This window comes from Schistocerca americana, chromosome 7, assembly GCF_021461395.2.
Source record: "Schistocerca americana isolate TAMUIC-IGC-003095 chromosome 7, iqSchAmer2.1, whole genome shotgun sequence".
NCBI lineage: Eukaryota > Metazoa > Arthropoda > Insecta > Orthoptera > Acrididae > Schistocerca > Schistocerca americana.
Window position 1 is genome coordinate 194,723,029 of NC_060125.1, and position 21,859 is coordinate 194,744,887.

The 21,859-nt window shown below is 42.6% G+C and overlaps 1 protein-coding gene and 1 pseudogene across 1 annotated transcript in view; one reads left to right on the top strand and one right to left on the bottom strand.

Moving 5' to 3' along the window:
- LOC124622142 (cytochrome P450 6j1-like) overlaps positions 1 to 21,859 on the bottom strand; it is a 106,611-nt gene that overhangs the window by 39,434 nt on the left and 45,318 nt on the right. Inside the window, exons 5-6 of the mRNA XM_047147773.1 lie at positions 12,814 to 13,021; positions 5,966 to 6,132 (exon numbers count right to left, since the gene is read on the bottom strand). Coding sequence (XP_047003729.1) covers positions 5,966 to 6,132; positions 12,814 to 13,021 — 375 coding nt within the window. The remainder of the gene's footprint in view (positions 1 to 5,965; positions 6,133 to 12,813; positions 13,022 to 21,859) is intronic.
- LOC124623421 lies at positions 21,296 to 21,413 on the top strand (annotated as a pseudogene).

Consider the following 21,859-nt stretch of genomic DNA (forward strand, 5'->3'; position numbering starts at 1 on the left):
GTTATGGGTGGGAGCGAATCGAACAAATGACTTTCCGTCCAGTCACATTCGAACACGAACCAAAACAAAAATTAAACAAATCCCCATTAAACTATCTTTTAGGAGTACAACCGGGCAGCTGGGTGACGTCTTCGGCAGCCGCCGATATTTCTGCAGGTGCACAGCCTGTCATTCTCAGAGGACAAATGTAACGAGAAAGCCCCCCCCCCCTCCTCCCCTACACACACACACACACACACACACACACACACACACACACACACGCACACCCTCCTCCCCTACACACACACACACACACACACACACACACACACACACACACACACACAAACACGCTCTAAATACTAGCGCAACAACACAACCAAAGATGACCAACGTCACAAGTTATCGATAAAGAACAGCATTAACTCTGTCCCTTTGTTGTTTGACCAGGGAGAGGGCAGGATTCAACACAGAATCTAAGCAAACTCTTCCATATCTATTTATAAGGTCACTTGCTAATTTAACCTCAACTCCTCTCTATTCGGGGATAACATTTACTCGGCATTCTAGGAGACTTTTGGCACACATTCCATTAAAGGGTGACATAGTAGGCCTCAGCCCGCACTGTCGTCAATGTCCTGACTGCGCTGTGCACGCCACACTTTCATCCGCAGCTGGTGATAGGACACCTGCTGGGACGCGGTAAACTTTCAACATAATGGCGAGCCCACAGCAACCAGCCATCATTCGGGCTGCACTAACATGACTGGGAATAGCGACAGCATTGAAGTAAAATCAGGTCTTTTCGCATCAACTTTTTCGTGTGAACTTGACGTGCATAATGCTGAGTCTTTGAGGTAATTTTCAGTTACTTCAGAACACGCGTTGATCGATATCTGCCTCAGAGACATCCGCCTGTAAATTCAACATCTACTCTTACTCGAAATTAAATTTCTAAACAGTTTATAAAGTTATTTTTATGTAATCTTGTAGTATGATGTTGAGAAGGAATGTTCAATATTCTGACTTGATGTCTGTTTGTAACCATAACGACTAACTTGTATATCAGATTTGTTCATGTATTGCACAGCGTTTTTCATACATTTAGACTTCGAGAATTCATCATCTTACATCATTTTGTATTGACAAATTCTACCACATGTACCCTGCCTTCGTGTCTGAGTTGTTTCATGCAACTTGCATTGTATTTTGATCATGTGCTAAGTAGCACATTCTTGCCACGTTTGCATTTATCTTTCGTAAGAAATTTCAGCAGCTTAGGTAAGAGGACGTTAAATGGAGGCGAATACGATGATGATGATGAGTCCCATACTCCTTTACAGAGCGTAGGGGATCGACGCGGGAGACTACTTTACAGAGCGTAGGGGAGCGACGCGGGAGACCCGAGCCGCCTTACTAGGCGAGGTCCTAGTGGAGGTGGTTTGCCATTGCCTTCCTCCGACCGTAATGGGGATGAATGATGATGATGATGAAGACGACACAACAACAATACGATGTCATCGTAAATTATTGCTTTCAACACACAAGCTCTCTATTTTCCTGTTATCAGATGGTGTAGGCAATAGATTACTAAAACGTCTGTCCTGCACAGCTTTACATCTACAGCTGCGTGATTACTCTGCTATTCACAGTAAAGTGCCCGACAGAGGGTTCAATGAACCACCTTCAATCTGTCTCTCTATCATTCCACTCTCTAATACCTCGCGGGAGAAACGAGCACTAAAATTTTTCTGTGAGAGCCTTGTTTTCTCTTAGTTTATCGTGAAGATCATTCCTCCCTATGTAGGTGGGTGCCAAAAGAATGTTTTCGCAACCGGAGGACAAAACTGGTGATTGAAATTTCATGAGAAGGTACCGACGCAACGAAGAACGACTTTGCTTTAATGACTGCCACTCCAATTCACGTATCATGTCTGTGGCACTATCTCCCCTATTTCGCGACAATACTACAGTCTGATACAATAACGAATGAGCCTACAGTCTTTGTTCTAGTTCAGTTCTCAATTATATTACTTCCGAGTAACCCCCACCCGCCACCCCCCTTTCTCTTTTGTTGCGCTTTGCGCAAGGTTCGGCATTTCCAAACTAAGCTATCGCAGTCATATTGTGTTATTAACATTACAGATTTACTGTTTGTAATATATTTCAGAGCATAAACTAAGTTCAACCACTTTTTTATGAACGGTCAGCTATAGTTTAGAAAGGAGTAGCAGGCTTACAACCAAAAGAGCATATGTTTTAATTTATGTTAACGTACAGAGAGCCTAACAAGTACAGCAGCAGCTTTGTTGGGCAAGATCGCACAGCTAGCCACACGCAAACACATTGGCTCCCAATTTGCAAGAGCGCTAGATACGCTGTGGTGATCTGCTGCTGTTTCCACAGATGCACCAACAAGGCAGTCACCAAAAAAAGTATCCTCTTTGACCACCTCATTGCAAACACGTGCAGCATTGCAGTACATTCACACGCTTTCTGAACAATCACCCACGATACTAGGTGGTCGCGAGATGAAACAGAACAAGAGGAAAACATGGTTATAGATAATTAAGTTGAGGAACTTCACAAATGAGCTATTTACAACAGTGCTGTACATACACAATGTTTGGAGAAATGTTGTCGAATCTACGAGGGCGTTCAATAAATAATGCAACTTTTTTTTTCTTGGCCAATTCTGGTTGAAAAAAATTTTAATACTGTCTGCAATATCCTCAGACATCACCGCGTCACCTCATATACATTCAGTAACCTCCGGTAAATGGCAGCGCTGTAACTAGTCTGCAACTGAGGTGCCTTCCAAGTAAAGAGTGGTTATTGAATTACTTTCGGCGGAAAACCAGACAATCGCAAATATTCATAGTCGTTTGCACAACGTCTACAGACAACAGGAGGTAGATAAATGCATGGTAAGCCTCTGGGTGTTGTATGGCTACGAAGTCTTTCGCGACGTATTTCTTGAATGAAAATTCTCTCGGTGTACATGCCGCGTAGCACCCCTCCCCGCCTCTTATGGGTCCTCATCCCCCATCGGCTACTTTCCCCCCTCCCCCCTTTCGCTTTTCCTGTCCTTCCCCCTTTCCCCCTTTTTTTCATTTCCACATCATCTGTCCAGTTCCCCCCACCTGCTCTCGGCTGTGGTATGTCACATTTGCCAACCTTTTAGTGCAGTGTTCCAGTGAATGTTCAGTGTTGTTCGTCTTTCTAGTGTTGCGAACAGAAACCATGCTGTCGCTGGGTGTGAATTTTATGTCTTTTGCGAACAGAAACCAGACTGTCGCCGTGTTTTTTAATTGTCTGTCTATTATTTTACCAATCTGCTTCGTATGTATTTTATTCGCATCATCACCCCTTTGTTCTATGTTTTAAGTTCCACGATTTTTTCCCCATGTACTATTTAAGTCTCCGATTTTATCGCCTGTTTTTATTATTTGTTTCCTTCATCTTTTTAAAACAACGTCTGTAGGCTGAAGAGCAGCATAGTAAGCTGCTGCCAGCCCGGCCCCCTTCGGGGTGGGGGGTGGGGTGGGAGGGGGTGAATCGAAATTCAATAAAGAAAAAAAAGTGCTGCGTCAATTCAGGATAAAACTCCAAGCTTTCGACCACTTCCCTGGGCGCTGTGTCTGTCATCTACAGAACTAGGTGAAGGAAGTCTGTGTGATCTCCCATGACCACGCCGACCACACAAGTCTGTGACGCCTGCAATGTTGCAACATGAGTGCTCTCTTATTCCAGATGATCAATGAATAACAGCGCAGTGCCAGATTGACATCTCTGTTGATAGTGGTGACACACTTGTCCACCAGTTAGTGTATTCAAAGGTTTGTGCCCGTTGGGATCTTTGCAGTCTAACTGAACAGCATAAAGGGGAAGAAAAGAATATTTGTGCCGAATTGCTAGTTCGTTATCAGTCTGTCGGTGACGATCTCCTGTCACACATTGTCAGAGGCGATGATACATGGATTCGCAACTTCGTACCTGAAACAAAATGGCAACCCATGGAGTGGCACCACACAGTGTCTCCCTCAAAGAAGAAGTTAAAACTCTCAGATGGCAAAGTCATGGTTACAGTGTTTGAACCGTGGCTGGCTCATGCTATGCATTGGATTAAACCTTGGTTGCTATTCTGTTGCTATGCTGTTATCCTCTCTTTCCGCGGGTGGCAGCAGCGGTGTGTATCGATATGAGCACCTTTGACTATCTTTGGCCTGGCGTTTATAGCTTCCAGCTGGGCTGTGTTCAGGCAGTTGGTCGGTTGACGTGGAGCAGCGAGGAAATCTCCACCGCGCATAGTTTGGCTGGGCCTCGCTGGCGGCCTCTATGCGGTGTCAGAGAGTGTGGTGCTGTTCCCATTGCTACGAGGTTAGTGGCTCACCGATCCTGGACATGAAAGTTGATTTCTGACTTAATCTACCAGCAAGTCACGACTGTTCACATTGTGTCATTTGGAGTTCGTTGTCAGCTGTTGGGATATTCCCGAGAGCAACAACGTGTGTTTTCAAGTTGGCAAATTTTAGCCACCCTCCAGTGGAGTTTAACAGTACTTGGTTATTTAAACTGAAGTGCACCAGTGGACTCTTAGCTTGTCGGTGGGTCCGTTAACTGTCTGTCGGTTGGGTTGTTGTCGGATTGACAGTGGTTGGGCCGACTGCCTGTCTCACCTAAGCGAGCGTTAGTGTTTTAATTCCAGGCCTACCCTCCGAACTTCTGAGCGCCCTTGGGTGTACTGCCTTTTCTTGTTTGTTTTTGTTGTTTGTACTTGTATGGCTTCTAGCCGATTTTTAGATTAAGGTTGTTTTGCCCTTTAAGCCGTCAGATGCTTTGGGCCTTCAGCCTAATTTAAGAACTGTTTTACGTAAAGCCTTTGACATTTTTAAAATTAATGTTATTGAGTCTTAAGTGTTGGGCCTTCAGCCGATTTTCAATTTAAGTTATTTTGAATTTAAGTTGTTTTGCTCTTAAAGTGTCAGATTCTTGGGACCTTCAGGCGATTTTAAATTTAAGTTGTTTGCTCTTAAAATGTCAGATTCTTTGGGCCTTCAGCCTAATTAAGGAACTGTTTTAAGGTAAGGCCGTTTTTAATTTAAAGTGGTCTTTCCCTTAAGACATGAGATTGTATGGCGCATTCAGCCGCTAATTAAGTTCCAAAACTAAAACTGTGTTTTTTTTAAGAAAAAATTGTTCTTGGCTCTTGTAATGTTTGATCAAATAAAAGGTTGTTCGAGCGTAACTGACAGCCGCTTATTTTGGCCCTTTTCCACAACTTAAACTACCTGTCCTGTCCTGCGGGTTTAGCAGGGCGTTTCAGTGTTCTGGGTCTCTGAAGTTGTTATTATGTTCGATGTCCTCTGTAATGGTCAAACGACCTACTGCAAACTCCGATGTGAGTCTCTTACGAAACTAATGAAACGATTACAGCGCCTTCGTGGCCACAAAAATGTTAATGCCCTCCTCCTCCACGATAATGCAAGGCCACACAGAAGTCTGTGCATCCGAGAGGAGATCACAAAACGCCGGTGGACTATTCTTCCTCATCCACCCTACAGCCAAAATCTAGCACCTTCTGACTTCAATCTCTTTGGCCTGCTGAAGCGTGGGCTCCGTGGTAAGCACGACAGTAACGGCGGTGAAATTATAGATGCTGCAAGAACTTGGTTGAAATGCAGACCAACAGAATGGTAACATGATGGTATACAGGTCCTCACATTAAGGTGACGTACGTGCATGTAACAGAGAAGATTAAGTTAAGAAATAGGGTTTCATAGCCAAAGAATTGGGAAAAATATAGTGATACAAATCGTGAATAAAATAGTCCTGCTAAGAGAAAAAATGTGCTGCACTACTTATCGAACGACCCTAGTACAATATCGTCTGTAGACAGTAGTGTCAGTCCAGTGTTTATGTAATCCTTGGCCTCGTAACATCTTGGCAATGTCTGTGGAGATCCACAGCTGAGTATACTTACAGCTCCTGTCGGCGAGCACCTGCCCCGCGCCGTCCAGGTAGCCCTTGGTCTTGAGCTCCACCAGCATCTGCAGGTAGTCGTTGCGGTAGACACCCTCGTGCTGGCGGCGGGCCACCGTCTGGGTCACCACAGTTTGAAGGAACTTTTCGAGGTCCTCGGGCATCAGCCTGCATTGTAGAAGCGTAAGCAGTTAACTTGCCGGAACGTTCACGAACGAAAAGTTGCAACGACGAAGTGGACACCGACAGTACTATTACACTACTGGCCATTAAAATTGCTACACCAAGAAGAAGTGTAGATGATAAATGGGTATTCATTGGACAAATATATCATACTAGAACTGATATGTGATTACATTTTCACGCAATTTGGGTGCATAGATCCTGATAAATCAGTACCCACAACAACCACCTCTGGCCGTAATAACGGCCTTGATATGCCTGGGCATTGAGTCAAACAGAGCTTGGGTGGCGTGTACAGGTACAGCTGCTCATGCAGCTTCAACACGATACCACAGTACATCAAGAGTAGTGACTGGCGTATTGTGACGAGCCAGTTGCTCGGCCACCATTGACGAGACGTTTTCAATTGGTGAGAGATCTGGAGAATGTGCTGGCCAGGTCAGCAGTCGAACATTTTCTGTATCCAGAAAGGCCCGTACAGGACCTGCAACATGCGGTCGTGCATTATCCAGCTGAAATGTAGGGTTTCGCACGGATCGAATGAAGGGTAGAGCCACGGGTCGTAACACATCTGAAATGTAATGTCCACTGTTCAAAATGACGTCAATGCGAACAAGAGGTGACCGAGACGTGTAACCAATTGCACCCCATACCATAACGTCGGATGATACGCCAGTATGGCGATCACGAATACACGCTTCCCATGTGCGTTCATCGCGATGTCGCCAAACATGGATGCGATCATCATGATGCTGTAAACAGAACCTGTAATCATCCGAAAAAATGACGTTTTGCCATTCGTGCACCCAAGTTCGTCGTTGAGTACACCATCACAGGCTCTCCTGTCTGTGATGCAGCGTCAAGGGTAACCGCAGCCATGGTCTCCGAGCTGATAGTCCATGCTGCTGCAAACGTCGTCAAACTGTTCGTGCAGATGGTTGTTGTCTTGGAAACGTCCCCATCTGTTGACTCAGGGATCGAGACGTGTCTGCACGATCCGTTACAGCCATGCGGATAAGATGCCTGTCATCTCGACTGCAAGTGATTCGAGGCCGTTGGGATCCAGCACGACGTTCCGTATTACCCTCCTGAACCCACCGATTCCATATTCTGCTAACAGTCATTGGATCTCGACCAACGCGAGCAGCAATGTCGCGATACGATAAACCGCAATCGCGACAGGCTACAATCCGACCTTTATCAAAGTCGGAAACGTGATGGTACGCATTTCTCTTCCTTACACGAGGCATCACAACAACGTTTCACAAGGCAACGCCGGTCAACTGCTGTTTGTGTATGAGAAACCGTTTGGAAACTTTCCTCATGTCAGCACGTTGTAAGTGTCGCCACCGGCGCCAACCTTGTGTGAATGCTCTGAAAAGCGAATCATTTGCATATCACAGCATCTTCTTCCTGCCGGTTAAATTTCGCGTCTGTAGAACGTCATCTTCGTGGTGTAGCTGTTTTAATGGCCAGTAGTGTACATCTGACAGAAGCGAGCTGACGAAAGTCTGGACGCTATAGCGGGCTTGCGAGAAACCCCTGGACAGAATGCAGCCCTCAGTTATCAGTCTATTAGTTACACTGATATCCATTAAAATTGCAACCCCAAGACGACGGCAGGCATCAAACGCTGAAATAGCATGGAGTGTATTAGCTTCTTGGATATGCAAATGATTAGCACTTCACCACCTCCAGACAAAGTAGATAGAAGTAATGCCACTTACGTTATGTGAAGAAGGAAATATTACGCTGCAAACATTTTTTTTCCTTTCTGAGTCGTCAGTCTTCTGACTGATGTGATGCGACCCGCCACGAATTCGTCGTCTGTTCCAACCCTCTCATCTCAGAATAGCACTTACAACATACGTCCCAAATTATTTTCTAGATGTATTCCAGTCTCTGTCTTCCTCTACACAGCTGCTACAGCTCTCTCTCATACCCTGGAAATTATTCAGTGATATCTTAACAGATGACCTACTGTACTATCCCTTCTTATTTCAATGTTTACCATAAATTCCTTTCACTGCCGATTTTCCACAGAATCTCCTCATTCCTTACCTTATCAGTCCACCTAATTTTCAACATTCTTCTGTAACACCACACCTCAAATGCTTCGGTTCTCTTCTTTGCCAGTTTTCCCACAGTCCACGTGTCACTACCACACAATGCTGTGCTCCAAACGTACATCCTCAGAAACTTCTTCTTCAAATTAAGGTGTACGTTTGATACTAGCAGACTTCTCTTGGCCAGGAAAGGCCTTTTGCCAGTGCTAGTCTGCTTTTTATGTCATCCTTGCTCCGTCTGTCATGAGCTATTTTATTGCCTAGGTAGCAGAATTCCTCAACTTCATCTAATTCGTGAACGATTCTGATGCTAAATTCCCCGTTGTTCTCATTTCCGCTTCTTCCCATTACTTTCATTTTTCTTCGATTCACTCTAAGACCTTATTCTGTACAAATTAAACTGTTCATTCCCTTTAGTAGATCCTGTAATTCTTCTTCACTTTCACTGAGGAGAGCAATTTCATCAGCGAATCTGATCATTCTACATCTACATCTACATTTATACTTCGCAAGCCACCCAACGGTGTGTGGCGGAGGGCACTTTACGTGCCACTGTCATTACCTCCCTTTCCTGTTCCAGTCGCGCATGGTTCGCCGGAAGAACGACTGTCTGAAACCCTCCGTGCGCGCTCTAATCTCTCTAATTTTACATTAGTGATCTCCTCGGGAGGTATAAGTAGGGGGAAGCAATATATTCGATATCTCATCCAGAAACGCATCCTCTCGAAACCTGGACAGCAAGCTACATCGCGATGCAGAGCGCCTCTCTTGCAGAGTCTGCCACTTGAGTTTGTTAAACATCTTCGAAACGCTATCACGGTTACCAAATAACTCTGTGACGAAACGCGCCGCTCTTCTTTAGATCTTCTCTATCTCCTCTGTCTACCCGATCTGGTACGGATCCCACACTGATGAGCAATACTCAAGTATAGGTCGAACGAGTGTTTTGTAAGCCACCTCCTTTGTTGATGGACTACATTTTCTAAGGACTCTCCCAATGAATCTCAACCTGGTACCCGCCTTACCAACAATTAATTTTATATGATCATTCCACTTCAAATCGTTCCGCACGCATACTCCCAGATATTTTACAGAAGTAACTGCTACCAGTGTTTGTTCCGCTATCATATAATCATACAATAAAGGATCCTTCTTTCTATGTATTCGCAATACATTACATTTGTCTATGTTAAGGGTCAGTTGCCACTCCCTGCACCAAGTGCCTATCCGCTGCAGATCGTCCTGCATTTCGCTACAATTTTCTAATACTGCAACTTCTCTGTATACTACAGCATCATCCGCGAAAAGCCGCATGGGACTTCCGACACTATCTTCTAGGTCATTTATATATATTGTGAAAAGCAATGGTCCCATAACACTCCCCTGTGGCACGCCAGAGGTTACTTTAACGTCTGTAGACGTCTCTCCATTGAGAACAACATGCTGTGTTCTGTTTGCTAAAAACTCTTCAATCCAGCCACACAGCTGGTCTGATATTCCGTAGGCTCTTACTTTGTTTATCAAACGACAGTGCGGAACTGTATCGGACGCCTTCCGGAAGTCAAGAAAAATAGCATCTACCTGGGAGCCTGTATCATTGATACCATTTCACCCTGAACTTTAATTCCATTCTCATAGCTTACTTTTATTTCTGCCATTCTTTCTTCGAAGTATAGACTGAACAGTAGACGCGTTGAATCGTACGTCGCCAGACTCACACATTCTACACACCAACATAAACAGTTTTGTTCCCATTTCCAACAACGATTTTAGAAATCCTGGTGGGATCTTATCTACCCCTTCTGCCTTATTTTATCTTAAGTCGTCCAGTGCTCTTTTATATTCTGATCCTAATACAGAATCCCCTATCTCTTCCCTACCGACTTCTGTTTCTTCTTCTATCACGTCATGAGACAAGTCTTCCCCGACACAGAGGCCTTCAATGTAATCTTTCCACCTATACACTCTCCTCTGTATTTAACCTCGGAATTTCCATTTTACACTTAATATTACCATCCCTGTTTTTAATTCCACCATAGATCATTTTGACTTTTCTATTTGATGATGCAGATTCCATTATCAACCGTAACTTCAGAATTACCTTTCTGGTGCCGTTACCTTTCCTAACGTTCGGTACACTTTCAGTCAATCCGTAAATATGGACCGTAGGAAGCTTATATGTAATGTAATACCTACATTATTTAACGTACCAACTAAACCTCCACAACTGTAGCTTAGGAAAAACCACACAGCTGCAGTAATAAATCGTCAGGAGCAATAAAACCTTTTGCCCACATAGAAGAAACCAAATCCACAATTGCTGCTAAACCTGAGCCACAAATGGCGAGAATCTTCAACACATTCGTTTTCGAAGCAAATGTAATTGCAGTTACAAAAATATTCCTGTATTAGAAAGTCGAGTGATGTGTAAGAATGAGCAAGTCGTTAGACTCCATAAAATTGTTTTAAGTGTCACGGAAAGTACCTATGATAATGACAACACAGAACAGAAGAAATATATGCTTGTCATACGTGAATTATGTGTTTATATTCTCTTCATTTTAGCTGTATAAGTTGTAAGTAGATACATATTCAAAGGTATTTCTTCATGAATAAGTTGTAGATCCTGTTACTGAATGAATGTTATTGGGCTGATTTTACATATATTTCACGATAGCTCACGTCGCTTGTTAATTTACTAACGTATGTAACGCAAAAATATAACAATTATTTCGTTAATTAAGTGATTGCGTTCTCACGCTTGGAGCGCTAGTGTCCCTCCAGCTGTCAAACAGTAACAACTTTCGCACTCGAGTGTGTCGTGAGTGTATGTGTTAGACTCTAGCACATCATTAGATGCCGCCTCAGCTCAGATAGTTCATCAATTATACGTGAGTGATGGTGTTCGAGTCTCTTGACAACCCGTGACCATTAATTTTGTTTTCAGACGGGGATAGATATGTAGGACGTAGTGCCCAAGAGAACAGCCGAAATCCATTTGTATCGAGGTAGGTTGGGACAGTGTGAGTTAATACGATGTCTTGCGTTATATTGTTGAAAGATAACATCACGGGGACTTCGAATATAGTATACAGCCACCAGCCTTAACTTACCATAAGTCTAACGGCCACTGTTAAATTATAAGCTATGAGAGCTAGAGGAGAGTGTGTTAATTACCCAGTGGCACACCATACCATCGCGCCTGACGCTGAGCCTGTGTTACGATGGCGAATTCAGTATGGCAAAGTTCGTTCTCTCGGAGACCCCATACACGGCTTTGTCCATGTGCTAGTTCTGCAAGGTTCGCAGAAGAGCTTCTGGGAAGTTGGTAAGGCAAGAGACGAGGTACTGGCAGAATTGAAGCTGTGAGGACGGGTCGTGTGTCGTGCTTGGGTAGCTCAGTTGGTAGAGCAGATGCCCGCGAAAGGAAAAGATCCCGAGTTCGAGTCTCGGCCCGGCACACAGTTTTAATTTGTCAGGAAGTTTCATATCAGCGCACACTCCGCTACAGAGTGAAACTCTCATTCTGGAAACATCCCCTAGGCTGTGGCTAAGCCATGTCTCCGCAATATCCTTTCTTCCAGGAGTGCTAGTTCTGCAGGGGTCGCAGAAGAGCTTCTGTGAAGTTAGGAAGTTAGGAGACAAGGTACTGGCAGAATTGAAGCTGTGAGGATGGGTCGTGAGGCGTGCTTGGGTAGCTCAGTTGGTAGAGCAGTTGCCCGCGGAAGGCAAAGGTCTCGATTTCGAGTCCCGGTCCGGCACACTGTTTTAATCTGTCAGGAAGTTTCAGCCCTGCAGGATTCATGGTATCAATTCCCTCCAGCACTGCTTCACATATATAAGTCAAGTCCATGCCAAGTAGTGTTGCGGTACTTCTGCGCGCTGCACGATATTATGCAGGTGTACCAGTTTCTTTGGCTCTTCTGTGTAGTATTGTAATTTATATCATGACTAAACAGTACTTGTTAGTCCACCATTTAAATCTATTTTCGTGCTTAGATTGAGTGAATCATCATTTCATTGCCATATAAATCCTTTGATGTTGGCTACGTCAACCATTCAATATTATGTATATAACCTTCTTTATTGTTTTATTATTTACTGCATTGCAATCACTGTTGTTTAAATTCGCATTACTTGTTGATGCTTGGGTACATTTGAGTAAAGTATCGCAGGATACAACTGTTTCTGTGGCTGATTAGCTGCTGGGCACGAAAGCAGACATGTACAGCTCGAGCCTATGATGCTGCTGGAGCCAATATTCCTAACAGAGCCGTCATTGCGAAACAGACTCTGACACTTAATCTTGTCACATGGATTTACATTTTAAACAGAATGAGGCAGGTCCATTCCAACTGAAGGCTGAGAAATATTTTTAATTTTATTCTGGACAATACGCCCTGGACGGAAAATGAATGCCTAGTGTATGTAAAAGTATATTCGTCTTTGAGTATGGAAAGTTGACGACATCCTAAATATGTATAGCATATCTGTGACGCTGAACTATTAGGTTTGTTCTGTATCAGACTATTTGTATATTTTATTGTTACTTTATGGGCTGACATTTCGGCTACACCAGCGACAGAAGCAGGCAACCTACCTGAGGCGTAGCATAATGGCCAAGGACGGGAATGTTGTGATGAACATGAACTTGAGGAAGGTCACGAAGCCCGGCTGGAAAAGCTTGCGGAACAGCTGCAGCATTTGCGCCTTCGGGTCCTCCAAGGCGTCTCCTTTGATTCCCAGCGCACAGGAGGCCACCACGTCCGTCATATATCGCAAGCACACTTCTCTTGCTTCCATACCATCTGAAACATGCATCGATCCTTTTTACATCTGCTGTTGCGAGAAGACAATTGTCACTTCCATCAAAATAAGGGGTTATTTTAAGAACCACTTATGAATCACATAGTAGTTTATTCACATCAAATGGACACTGGGAATTTTTTATTCCTTCGCAGAAATATCAGTACAAAGAAAAATGTACAGAATACAAGAAGATTACTCCATGAATGACCAAATCAGATAACCTCAAGAACATCTAGAGTACAATGCCTCACAAAAGTAGTGAAGCACCCAGAAGATAAGATGTCAGAGTAATTTCATAAACATACGCACCATCGGTGGGTATGTAAATGATTATCGTTGCAATTTTCTGTGACTGGTAGAATGGTCATTAGTGTTGTTCGCACACCTGGTGGGGTATATAATGGGCGCGACGAGGTCAGATGATGAACGGTCACTGTGAAGGGTACGAACATGATTCGTACTTGTATGAGACAGCATTATCAGTATCTGGAAAAGTTTTAAACAGTATGAAATGTCCCCTTAGAAAAATTATGAATGACTGTGCTAGTAAACTTCTACGTTATTTATACAAAGACAGCTGAGTAAAACTGAACGTACTCAGGCAGTTCTCTTTATTTATTCTGATCATCACTAAACTGACACACAATATTTTTTTAGCGCAACGCAATCTGACTTTCAATAATCCGTGCAAAAGAATGGCCCTGGCTAACAATAACCTATACCTTTCATGAATCACTTACCTCAAAAGTTACTCGAACTACTGCAATACGGCTCAACACGGCTGCGTTTGGATTGGTGTCGTGACTGGGAAACATGGACTTTTGATGAATGACGTCGCATTTTGTTCGACATGAATCGAGTTCCTGGACTACCCCAGACGATCTTCGTAGGAGTGTATGGCGGCGACCTGCAAAGGGGCCCCCGACTCTTTCAATGTTTTGGAGTAGCACAGCGGTATAGTGTTTGTTATCATGGAGTGGGAAGCCATGAAGTGTGACTTCAGGTCACGACTGGTAGCGATTAAGGGAAATATAACAGAACTTTGGTATGGCACGGACATCTCGGATCCTCAAGCGTTACATCTCATGTGACGTATCGTGGTGCCGTTTTTCACTAGAACAATGCTCGTCCACAAGTGGAATATGTCTCTACGAACAGTCTGATGACGAGGTACTCCAGTGGTCAGTAATATCTCCAGACCGTGTATGGGACGTCATCTCCGCCCTAGTATCAGCAGGTGTTGTTGTTGTGGTCTTAACTCTGAAGACTGATTTGATGCAGCTCTCCATGTCGCTCTGTTCTGCACAAATCCCTTCATCTCCGAATAACTACTGCAACATACATTCTTCTGAATATGTCAACTGTATTCATCTTGGGGTCTCTCTCTACGACTTACACCCCCTCCCCTCCCCACACACACATACGCTTCACTCCAGTATTAAGTTGATGATCCCTTGATGTCTCAGTATGTGCCCTCTCAACAAATCTCTTCTTCTAGTCAAATTGTGCTATAAATTTCTTTTCTCCAAAATTCTGTTCAGTACCTCCTCATTAGTTATGTGATCTACCCATATAATCTTCAATATTCTCTTGTAGCACTACTTTTCAAAAGTTTATATTCCCTTCTTGTTTAAACTGTTTAGCGTCCATGTTTCACTTCCAAACATCTCCGCACTCCTTACAAATACGTTCAGAAAAGACTTCCTCACACTTAAACAATCTTTATTCGATGTTAGTACATTTCTCTTCCTTAGAAACGCTTTACTGGCCATTGCCAGTCCACATTTTATATCTATCGCCAATTATTTTGCTTCCCAAATAGCAAAACTCATCAACTACTTTCAGAATCTCGTTTCTTAACCTGTTTCGCTCAGCGTCGCCTGACTGAATTATACTACGTTCCAATATCCTTACTTACTTTTGTTGACCTTCATAATCCTCCTTTCGAGACACTGTGCTTTCCGTTCAACCGCTTTTCCAAGTCGTTTGCTGTCTTTGACAGAACTGCAATGTCATAGGGAAACTTCAGAGGTTCTAGTTCTTCTCCCTGGACTTTAATTCCTACTCCCAATTTTTCTTTGGTTTCATTTACTGCTTGCTCAATGTGCAGACTGAATAACACCGGCGCTAGGCTACAGCCCTGTCTCACTCCCTTCTCAACCAGTGCTTCCCTCTCATGCCCCTGTACTCTTATAACTGCCTTTTGGTTTTTGTACAAGCTGTAAATAGCCTTTCGCTCCCTGTATTTTACACCTGCTACCTCCACAATTTCGAAGAGAGTATTCCATTCAGCATTGTCAAAAGCTTCCTCGAAGTCTACAAATGCTATAAACGTAGTTTTGCCTTTCCTTAACTTATCTTCTGCGGTATGTCGTAGTGTTAGTATTGCCTGGCGTGTTCCTACATTTCTCCGAAATCCAGACTGATCTTCCCGAAGATCAGCTTCTACCAGGGCTTTTCCATTTTTCTGTAAAGAAATGGTGTAAGTATTTTGCAACCATGACTTATTAAACTGGTAGTTCGGCAAGATTCACACCTGTCAGCACATGATTTCTATGAAATTGGAACTATCATCAGTATCAGAAGTGCCCAGTATTATATAAAGGATCAGTGAGCTTGCCTCAAGAGAAGATACAGCGCTTTTATGACACACTAGCGAACCGAATTAGTGCTTGCATCCACGCTAGAGGGGATGCAACACCGTGGTGATAAGTGGGCTTGCAATGCCAAATTCTTTTCAAATTTGACTCGACATAGTGGTTACTGAAATAACACCACATACCCTCCCAACCCGTGAAGTTTCATTCAGTTTCCTCCACCTCTTCTGCGTGCTTCACTTTTCTCGTGAGGCAGCGTGGACATTTCTCGCTGCAGGATGCGGGACAGAGAGGGAAGCAGAAGTGGTCGTTGACTTGCTCTTGCCACCAGGCGCAGTAGCTAGTGATTACTGGAAATACCCATTTTTGGAGATTGCCTCTGGTTCTTCTGACTGCTGATCTTAGGTGCCAGAGAGTACACCAGTTTTCCACTTGTATTAATGGCTAGGAGGGAGATTTTGAGATGACTGAGCAGAATGAGGATTTTTCACAGCTTTTACTTTCCTCATTTCTCCTGTTACTTTGGATGGAGTTGTTTGTCGTTCCTCGTTTTCACGAAGCTTTAGTAGACTCAATCTCCTGGTGGGAAGTATATATTGATATAATACATGACTAGGCTTTATGATCAGGCTTGTTCCACATCGTCTGTAAGCTCACGACGTGTGTCTGGGAAAGCCACACCTCCCGTAGGAAAGTAGTGTAGACAGTAACCAACTGGTAATAAGATTGCATATCACGTTCGGCCCCTCGTTTCCTCTTTACCATAGACAGACCAGTACCGGACGGGACATCCGTATTCTGTTACGGAGTATGACAGACTAGATAATGCCGTTGTTCTTAAAGTTCGTGAATGACAGCCAAAAGTACTACCAGTTATCTTTGTAAGGACGCTATTCCTGGATTCTAATTTCATCCTTGTGTTACGGCAATACTGTTTGGATTTCAAGGTACAGTAACGTGTGACACCAAATTATTTTCGAAATGGGATAGCATCAAAAATTTCTCCAAGTCTTGAGACACTGAAATTACAATGTGCCTGCCCTTCTTTAAGAGGAAAATCACGCATTTGAGCTTTAGCTGGGTTTCAGTGAAGTTGATCGTTACTGTAATTTCTAGAAGAGCTTCCCCTAAGGAAGTAGTCAGTTGACGAAGCCAAATGATCGACATGAACTCGTGGTGTAGTTTAGCAGTGACTGGCCATTAGCATAATAGTTGAGAAGAGCAGGGTCCAGTGCGCCTCCTTGTGTGTTTTCAGATATCGCTATCCGCTACGTTTTCTCTGAAGTATATACTGAACCTTCTGCTTCCGAATAATTTTTCAATGAGTTTTGGTGAAACCGTAGATCCTTTGAAAAGTCAACAAATCTTTTCCTTTTGTTAATATACGACGATTGATAGAGTCGTAACCAGATGCTAGGTAGATGAAAGCTACAATTGTAATATTGCATGTTTCGAACCCATAATCTGTTTACTGTACTGGATTAAGATTTAGGAATGTATGTGCAACCCTTTATTGATCTGAAACAGGTCTTCTGATGAATTACTGATGGCTCCATCATGTAGTACAAATATTCAAAAATATTCTTTCAAAGATTTCATGTAAGTGACACAATAGTGATTCTGATCTATAGCTTTTACCATCTGATGGTGGTTTATCTGGCTTCAGAAAGGATGTCACATTTCACTTCCTCCATATTTTTGAAATATGACATGTTTTGTGTCAGGTATTATAGACTTTCTGTGTCTCTCTCTTTCTGAAATGTTTTATCTCTAACTTTCTTATGACAGCTATTCCTGTTTTTTACCATTTTTGGAACAGCCAACCACTGTTTTTAATTCAGTTATACTAAAACGTTGCGTAAGTTAATCCGTTTCGTGTCCGTCATCCGCTTTATTTTATATCATGAAACTCTTACACAGTTTTCATGTTTTCCGTTCATGAGGAACTGATGGGTAAATGCCTGGCAGTAATGTTTGCATGCCGCATAACAGCCACTGAGTCGTTACTACGTCTCCACAGTGGACTGAAGTGTTATATGAAATCAAAAGACATCGAACAGTCATGCCTGATACGGTAGACTTCCTGTCTGAAGATAATTTCACCCTAGACGCGGGTTTGTACCTCGAAAATTTTTCAGTTACGGCCGCTGGTTCATAACAGTATGTATAAGAGAGTGTAAGTACTGCGAGACTACTTTCAGCGTGTGTTATGCTTACTTCGTGCTTTCATACAAATAATTTTTTTTTGTACACGATCTATAGTTATTACAGAATACAACTCATCAAAAACTACTGAATGAAAATACAGTAACTGTACTTATGCCGAGACGTTTACATCGAAAATGACATAATCATAAATAAAGCAAGGGCCGTACTCAGACATTTTATGAGAACAGTTACATGTCTTACTATCCAACATTGTGGCCATTCGCACAGCGAAAAATATTTAAAATTTTATTTTACTACTGTATGATACCTCAGTTACGTTTTTACTGCAGTGTTATGGTTTTTTTATGTTTTCACTTTTTATTTTGTTACATTTTTTCTACTGTGATTGTTATATTATGTTTTAAGTCTAAGTTACAGTCTACTTATTGAAATCTAACAAATAATTTTGGTTGAAATGTAATTTACTGCTCGTTCTGACAACGTATCTAGTGTAGCGAGTGTGTTGCGTACCTAGTCAAGGGAAATTTGTCTGGTGATTTTACTGAACACTGTTGCATATTGGATAGTACAACATATGCAAAATAATAACAGAGCGAGTTGGAATGATGGTTAACACAGTGGTCTCGGATTTTCGAGAGGCTGGGAGCTAAGTTACGTCCAGCCGTCTGGATTTAAGTTCGCCGTGGTTTCCCTAAATAGACTGAGGTGAAGGTATGTCTAATAGGCTCCTTGGTATTGTCTGCTCTTGCCAAAATGGTTAACCCACCTTACAGTTTCCCGATATGATCGTAATCTTAACCTTTAGCTTAATCACTCTGATTACATTCAAGCTTCTGACAGAAGTTAAGGACAGAAGTGGAGATTACAGTTATTAATTAAGTTGTCACGACGAACGAGAAACTTCAAAAAGCCAGAAAATGAATCATTGCTCGCTTTCGGTGCTGCCTGAAACGTCAGCTACCAAAGGCGACAGACATAAGTAGCCCTACATTCTATGACCAACCAAGCTGCGTCTTTAGCAGCAGTTCTGGAAGGACCATTCTGGAACGTTAAATTGTAGAGTACTGGAGTCTTCCTAACGGTAAACTTCATCTTGGAGGTGTATCCCTAAGTGCGCAACCATCCATGTTGATAAAAGACTTGGTTTTAATGGAAATCGTCACCTTGGTGATGGTCAGGAACTTGTATTGCCACTGGTTATCGACTCGCAAAAATCAGGGTAAGATTACACTTATGAATAATCATTACCTTTTTATGATCTCTCTATTACTCTTACATCATACATAAAGTGTATATGATAATTTTCCCACTAATTACACAGGCCAAAAGTTGTTTCTGTGCCGGGGTACTTGGAACTTGTTTCACTGATGCCCTAAATTCAATATGGCATTAGTTTTGGATAGGAGCTAAAATTTCTAACAGACGGTATTCCAGTGAAATATACATTATACTGTTTTAACTTCAGTCCATGAACCAAAAAAATACTACGCGGAATTTTTATTATTACATTACACAAATATTATTATATACAGAAATCAAGGAAAAAAAGTCAACGATAAAAACAACTAGCTACTGAACACTTCGGAATGTTCTTTTCCGCGACATTCTTGAATGTATTTCGGAATAGTCTCTTTTTACACGCCAACAATAATCTGTCTGCGTATCTCATCTTCCTTGGTAGCAGCTCATAATAGCTTTAATGCACTGGTGAAGTCATTCAACTTGTTCATCACTGGTGACTTCTAAATTTTCAGGAAAGCGGTGTAAGTGCCTGAGTAGATAGTGCATCTTAATACTCATGTTAAGCTCAAAGGATCTGAAAAAGTTAAGCAACATATTTACTACTTCAACATAGTTTACAACTCTGAATTTGTCCAGAAAATTTCCGACAACTGCAGTGGATGAAGTCCAGGCTTTTCGCTTAACTCTTGTCATAGAATTTGCGAAGATGGGATCCTTAATGAATTGCCTTGTTTGTGGGCCGTCAAATATTCCTGCTTTAATTCTTTCCGTACTCAATTGAGGCATTTCCTCTGTACATGCAAAACATAATCCATTCTTATCCTTTAAAACTGATGTATAAGACATAGCATGATATTGCAGTGGAGGAAAGATGTGGTTTTCTCTCTTTCAACTAAGAGGTCGTTAATAAGACTCTTTTTCTTTCTTAGGCCACTGTCTTGTAACCCAGTGCTATGTTTTGCCTTTTCTATCCCAGAGGAACAAGAAGCAAGGATGTTTGGTGGACCACTTTGCTGACCAAGGAGGAAGTTTATGATTTTTCAGTCCACACAAATCACTCATTGATGTTCATGATACTTTATCTTCTGCAAGACCAAAGCTATGATGTTATGTTCTTCTTCCACTTTCGCTGACTGAGGAATTGGTATTGAACTATTTAGTTCCCGCTGTCTAGAAGGACGCATTTCAAACTTCCTTTTGAGATATCAGTAAATATACCCCAGTCATCTGGAAAATGTTCAGGAAGAATCATTCTTTCCAGAAATCCTCTAATTTGGTGACAAAATACAAGACTGTCTTCTTGACAGAGGAAAGGTAGCAGACCTTTTTCTCTTGTCCTGTAAAAGGTAATTTATGTTCCTCGTTCCAGTAAATTTTTATGGTACAACCTGGAAGCCAGTGAATCAGCAGCTTCTTTTGACAGGCTGAGACCTCGGTGAGGACATTTAGTTCATTCTGGTTTGAAACGCTAACGAATTCTTGATATCCCTCATAATCACTGTCGTCTTCATTAGTATCATAATGACAAAACTCGTTCTCACAAAACTCTGCTAACTGATGAAACAGACGTGATCGGCAATTTCTCAGAGTCAGGGTCAGGACTACTTGGAGAGACTAAATCAGAATGAGTCTCCTTGCAACGGTTATTTCGATAGCTTCCTTTAATATTTACTAGGCAGAAATAACAGTAATCGATATTGTTTTTGGGTTTTCTTCAACCCATCGGCACGCCGAGCTTCAGAGTTTTTCTTTTCCTGGTAGTCCACTGTCGTAAACGTTCTGTAGAAGTTTTACACACCAGAAGCGGCGCCAAAGTTTTATCCTGATCACCAGGCCTAACACGAAAGTATCCAAGATAAGCTCACTTTACGAAGTCACTAACAGTTTTTCTGTTTACTTTCAAAATGCATTCTCCGCATTTGTAGTAAATCACATCAGGATGATTTACACTTTTTTTCTGTTTGCAATTATATATTTTATTCAATAGGAATCTACAACACAATACGTTTTAACTCTTTCCTAAATAAAAACACGAGGCGTATTCGGAAAGAAAGGTCTTTCCGAACAGCCCTCGGAAAACCCTCGAGGCCAACTTCGCTCTACCTTGTACTGGCAGGGCTGACAAACTAACGCCAACTCTAGCGCTGAAGGTCACTTAATTTACCAGATGCCTACTGCATCTAGTGCATTTTCCTGTAAATAACCGGACGGTGGACTAACAATAAGGCCAATACACGGACTCAATGCCTGTATAAGTTATTTAGAGCCAACGGCGTTGCCGCAGTGGTAACACCGGTTCCCATCAGATCACCGAACTTAAGCGCTGTCGGGCTGGGCTAGCGCTTGGGTGGGTGACCATCCGGTCTGCCGAGCGCTGTTGGCAAGCGGGGAGCACTCAGCAATTCTGAGGCGAACTGAGGAGCTACTTGATTGAGAAGTAGCGGCTCCGGTCTCGCGGAAATTGACATACGACCAGGAGAGCGGTGTGCTGACCACATGCCCCTCCATATCAGCATCCAGTGACGCCAATGGTCTGAGGATGACATGGCGGACGGTCGGTGCCGTTGGGCCTTCATGACCTTCTCGGGAGGAGTTTAGATTAGTTCGTTTTATAAGTTATTTAGAACTGCACAAAATAGAGTTTGAACTGCACGTATCGTATACAACTGCACGCCTTTCTTTTCTTAAACTGATCTAAAAAGTAGAGCAGCTAGATAAAAATTGATTCCATTTCACATTCAGCTTCCCAAATACAGCTAAAATCAGTTATAAAACTCTAGGCACAAGAAACTTTCTTATAGATCTATGTTATTCATTAAAGATGCTGAA